Below are 6,037 nucleotides of genomic sequence, written 5' to 3'. Positions count from 1 at the left end.
TTTTTGTTTTAAAAATTCCACTTGTTTTCTCTATTCTTTCCATCTCTCTGCTGAGATTCCCTTTGCCTTACTCATTGCGATAGCATTTCCTTTAAATCTGAACATGCACACAACAGCTGCTTGAAAGTTTCTGCAAAAATTCAACAGTTGTGCCATGTCAAGATTTATTTTCATGTTTTTTTCTTTACCATAGGACTCATTTCCCTGTTTCTTTCCATATATACTAATTTTTGACTGTGTGTCACACATTATAAAAGATATGTTAAAGAGAATCTGTGCTATACCTTCCTCTGAAGTGTTGATTTTTGTTCCAGTAGGCATTTTGATTACTGATTGCTTTCAACTTATGCAGACTTGGTGTTATGCTTTGTTAGTATAAGCGTGTGGAAAGCCCAAGGTATTTCTCAAGCCCTTCCAATTGTCAAACTGTCTCCTTTGCAGATGTTGTTGAGGCTTGATTTCAGTCTACGTTCTGGGATGTAGACACTCATTTATTTACAGTATGAGAGCTGAAACAAGAAGCCAGTGTAATCTTGTTCAACCTTAGCTGGGAACATGCATGTCGGGTGACTCAAATTTTTTGCCACTCTGTGGATGTCTGAGAATGACTACAAAAGTGCCTAGGTACTGATTTGGGGATGACAAATAAATTTTAGCAAATAAGCAAACCTGTAATCATGTAATCTGTGAATAATGAGTACCAATTATATATATACACGTGTGTGTATACATATATATATTAGCATGAAACCACGTAGCATAATAAAAACATGTTCATGCTTAAAGAGGTTTCAGTTTTAAATTAACTATTTTGATGGAAATTTTCCCCAAACACATATAAGTGTCTCCTAAACAAGACACCAAAGATAACTTTTATTCCTGTCTCAGGGACATGATTATAGTAAACAATGCTAAAATCCAATGAAACCTTAAAGGTTTCAGATGCATAAATGTGTGCTCTTAAAAAGCCCCAGTTGGCAACAATTCTTGAGGCCTCTGCTTTGTTTTGTGTTTCTTGTTGGTATTTTTTTAAACCAAAGCTTAATACACGTTAGTTGTGTGATCTTGAAAAAGTAAATTTTATGGGTCTCAGTTTTCTCATCTATAAAATGAGGAAAGTGTATTTCTAAGGTCTCTCCAGGTCTAAAATTCTATCTTCCCTAGATAACAGTATAATTTTTTGGCCTCTAGATGTTATCACCTCTTCCCTTCTAACTTTTTGCTTCTAATCTTCTGTGTCCTGGAAAAATCAGAAAACCAACTCTATTCAATTATTTAAAAATAAAAGACATTCTAATTAAAGGCCTGAGATCTTTTCTAAATTATGTGCATACATATTTTAGCAACTAGAAGACCTGTACACACTTACTCCCTGAATCTCAGCTATAATCCAAACAGATATGTAAAATTACCTGTATTTCCTAACAGATACAGTAAAAGCAATTCCTAAAACACTGTTAAATATAAGTAAACCAAATATCTGACCTGTGATATCTATGTATAGAAAAACAAACAAAGAATAACAGCATCTTTCCTAGGTTTCTCACTGGTCTCACTGGTCCCATGCCTGGGATAACAGGAAAATACACATACAGTTTGAAAAGAAGCTATTATTTAAAAGCCTTAGAAAAGTAGACAAGCAAACTTACTGTTGACTTATTTTCTTTATTCAATTAAAATTACACTATTATAAAATAGCAATGTACATACAAAGGGATTTGATGCATCATAGTATATACAATTATCTTTAAAAAGTCAGGATGCAAGTTATAATGATTATGAATATAAATTTCATATTAAAACATTCTCCATAAGTGATTTATTTGACTGTTTTGGTTCGAAGTCGTCGTTTGAGAATCTGATGATCACTTTCTTTCACTTTATGGTCCATAAAAATCTGAAATTAACAATTTCATAATTTTTTATAAATAAAAATAAAAATGAAAGCTTACTTACAATTAATAAGCTATGTTCATGTTCTTAATAATTGAAATAAGTACATGACAGTACTTTCTGTCCTCCTGGACTGCAGACATACAATCTTCTATAAAAAAGCATGCCTAAAGTAGTAGACTTTATAAAAGATTCTTTCAACACTACCTAATTCTGGAATTAAAATAATCCACACTTTTACTGAATTCATAGCTTGAAATGATTACTAAAATATTTGGAGACAAGTGCCTCAAATAATTTTTAGGAAATGATTTTTTGCAGTAACAAGAATATAACTTAGAAAGTAGAAACAGCATTATTTTGCAACTAAGAAAAGAAAGAACTTCAGCCAAGGGAGAAAATTATGTACTTATCAGACAGATGGAGAAAAGTAACCAAGAGAACAGTACTTCCAAAAGCATGACCTAATGATCCTAATTCTTTACTACTTGCTTCAAGTGTCTATCTTATATCTGATAGCTACTGTTGCAAAAGGTCTCTCCCGATTTTTCTTGGCCGTTTTCTGTTGAAGGCTTTTTCTTTAATTCCTTTTCTATCTACACTTCCATCCACTAGGCAGATGCAGAAATGATAGAAAATTAGAACTTTCCCTGTAATAGAACAGCCTGTTCTAAGTAAGGAGAATGAGTCATAAAGTCAGGGTGACAAACTATATAGTCTTTTCTTAAGAAAACCTGGAAGCCTTAGAGGGAAAGTGGGAGGAAATGACTGAATGTCAATTCTATATTTTTAGCAGGCAGACTTAGGCCCAGATCTGTACAACTCTTGTGATAAAGATAATAAGAAAAACAGATGTTAGAAGCCAATAAATTATTAAATAGTGATAATTCTATTGATGGAATTAAAATTCCTCTGAGTTTATAAATGCAGATGCATGTGACACTTATATACATTAATGCAGCGTTTATATTCAATTACTATAAATTTAACACATCCAGTACCAAAAGTACAACATTTAAAGCGTGTTTTAAGAGATATGGCCTACAGAATAAAAGTTCAAACCATTATATAATTCAAATTGTTATGAATACTTCAGAATTAAAAAGAACATAAACAGTTTTACTTTTAAGAAAACTTAAATAGTAGCTTACCACTTGGCCAGATATATCAATAGGAGATGAAATTTCATTTGTGTATAATTTCCGTTTGGCCCGTTTTGGTCGAGACACATTTTCTTTACTTACTTCTACATTTGAGAGCTTTGAAGAGCTTATTGTTTCAATTATCTTCTTTGCTATGAAAAAAATACATTAGTTAAATCTTGAAATAATTTTCTAACTGCAAATATTTGAAATCCTTAATAAAGAACCATATTAAAAAGAAAAGCACTGCAATTTATAAATGGTAAAAGGACACGAATAGAAAACTCACAAAGAAAAAAATTAAATGCCTAATAAACACACAAATTAATGACCAACAGCAAAAATAAAAGGGCAAATAAATAAAATATCACTTCACTAATGTTCAACATATTGAAAAGGTTTGGTAAATTATAGTACAACCAGTAAAACTCAGGCATCTTTAATGACTTGGAAGAGGTTTATACTACATTAAGGAAAAGATCAGGATACGCATATAGTGGACCATATTGTTCACTAAGAACAATAAGGTGGTAGAGCTAGTTCAGTACTCACATGTAAAGACGTCCACAATGAATATTAAGTGAAAGTAACTTGTGAGCCCTTTACTTCTAGTTAACAAACGTGTGCACATGCACACATAGAGTAAAAGAAACCAAATTGTTAACAGTTGACTGCTTCTGGTAAGTTGGACAGGAATTTTAAAATTTCTTGCTTTGTATATATGCCTTATTTTTTTAATAGACACATATTGATTTTAACAGAAAACATACTTCCGTTTGGGAAAACTTCTGGATAGAAAATCCATGTACATATGATATCAACTATATATTTTTTTAAATAGAAAACACATTTAAGGAAACATGCTGAACTGAGGTCTACTTGTCAAGGGCTGAGCTGAGCCTGAGAGCTGAGCTGCCAGATGTCAGAGTGGCTAATTAAGACAAGTCAAGATGGAAGTTAAAGCCTTTAACCACTTAACTGCAATTGAATAAGCAAGAGGCTAAACCTGAGAAAGCGCCAATTCCCACCGCCCTTCTACATTCCCCCGTGGAATAATGCACAGTCTGGGTCAGGTGGATCAGCACAGAAGTTGGGGTGATCTTATTGCCAAGTGAGCCCTAAACAAAAGGCTCTTGCACTTGCAGTTTTATGGACCTTGGTGCTGGAGACCAGGGGGCAGGGCTAGGAGCGGAAAAGTAGAGTCAGAGTGGAGAAAAGTGTCTTCAAGTTTCCCTCCACTTCCCCATCATAACGTCTTTGGCAGAGATGCCTGAGGACGTTCTCTACTGAAGGCACCCAATTAACAGGATACAAATGAAGGCACCTAGCCTAGGAATGCAGATGTGTGTAAGAGTATGGCTGGCAAGAGACCTGAGTCCTTGACTAACTCCCTTCACAGACTGAGATGCATTGGCTGTGTATCAAGTTTGATGTGGGGACGGTAGCTTTCCCTCATGAGACGTAACAGGTAAAACCTTTGTAATTGCCTAAGGTCAGCCTGAAACAAATCACACATAGGATTTTGGCCTGGAGCTTCGAAATTCCTCACTACTGTGTGTCAACCACTATACTAAGAGCTAAGGATGTAAACTAGACAGACATTTTGCACTTGTAGAGCTTACATTCTACTGGAAAAGATAATAAAACAAAAAATTATATAGTTTAAATAATTCATTTTGCACTTTGAAAAGATCACTCTGGCTTCCATGTACTGAATGGATAAGAGATAGACAAAAGGGATAAACTGGGAAACCAGCGTTACTGAGTAATGGATTAACAGTAGTTATCAGAGCAGCAGAATTTTAAGCACTAATCTCTGTTTTCTTCTTTTCTCCCTTTATTTCCAAGTGATCAAAAACAGACATGTATTGCAGTTACAATCCCAAACAGGGATACTTTATATTACTAGAAATAAGTTTTTAAAAATTCCACACCGGGGCTTCCCTGGTGGCGCAGTGGTTGAGCGTCCGCCTGCCGATGCAGGGGACGCGGGTTCGTGCCCCGGTCCGGGAGGATCCCGCATGCCGCGGAGCGGCTGTGCCCGTGGGCCGTGGCCGCTGGGCCTGCGCGTCCGGAGCCTGTGCTTCGCGGAGGGAGAGGCCACAACAGTGAGAGGCCTGCGTACAGCAAAAAAAAAAAAATTCCACACCGGGTATATAGGTAGGGAAGCTGTTAAGGAGCTGAGTCAACCAAGCAAGGGAGTCATTACCAGGTGGGTACCTCCCTCTCCTTGAAAACTTATTTCTTTTTAATATATAAGCAACGGTCAACATAATTTAAATAAAATACAGAAGCATCTAAAATAACAAGTCCCACCTCTCCAAATTTAGACATTTAACAGTTTGCTGTTTGTCTCTCCAGATATTTTCTATACTTATACAAACTATACCTTTCAAAGACTGTATATATTTTTTGAAAAATATATACAAATGGGTCTAAGTCTGAAGTTCCCAAACTGTGTACCAAGACATGTTGCAGCAAATTCACAAGAGCAGCTCCGAATATTTTAAATTTTTGAGGAAAACAGTGACACTCTGTAACTCAGGGTAGTTCAGTTTCAAAAAGATATCACATTACATTCCTTCTGATGATTACATATTTTGGCAACCTGGATTTTCAGGAGCTGAATTTTCAGTGATTGTTTGGCCTTAAGTATTAACGGATGGAACTATTAGGTGTTTCTTTGGGTGCATGGACACAATGAAAAAAATTACTGAGACATTAAGGGCACTGTGAACCAAGAAAGTTTGGGAAGCTCTGTGGTTAAGCTTTTACAGAAAGCATTTTTACACAACCAATCTGACTAAATTCAACTGTCCCTGCTTTCAGTCCCTTTCCCTCCTCATTCTCCCCACCTGGAGGTCTCCAATTTATCCTATTGCTACCATTCAGGTACTCTAATGAAAACTCACTCCTTCCTGCCCCCTTCCTCCCAATAATCTCTCCACATTCTAGATGCCAGATGCATATTGCTACCTGTAATTGCCTGCACATTCCCTACC

At 35.7% G+C, this 6,037-nt stretch overlaps 1 protein-coding gene across 1 annotated transcript in view; it reads right to left on the bottom strand.

The window, feature by feature from the left end:
- Nucleotides 1-1,819: 1,819 nt before the first annotated feature.
- Nucleotides 1,820-6,037, bottom strand: part of KIF20B (kinesin family member 20B) — a 71,594-nt gene continuing 67,376 nt past the window's right edge. The window contains 2 exon segments of the mRNA XM_007458150.1: nt 1,820-1,897; nt 3,045-3,187. Coding sequence (XP_007458212.1) covers nt 1,820-1,897; nt 3,045-3,187 — 221 coding nt within the window.

Source organism: Lipotes vexillifer, unplaced genomic scaffold (genome assembly GCF_000442215.2).
Source record: "Lipotes vexillifer unplaced genomic scaffold, Lipotes_vexillifer_v1.1 scaffold191, whole genome shotgun sequence".
Lineage (NCBI taxonomy): Eukaryota > Metazoa > Chordata > Mammalia > Artiodactyla > Lipotidae > Lipotes > Lipotes vexillifer.
This window is presented reverse-complemented; position numbering and strand designations above follow the sequence as displayed.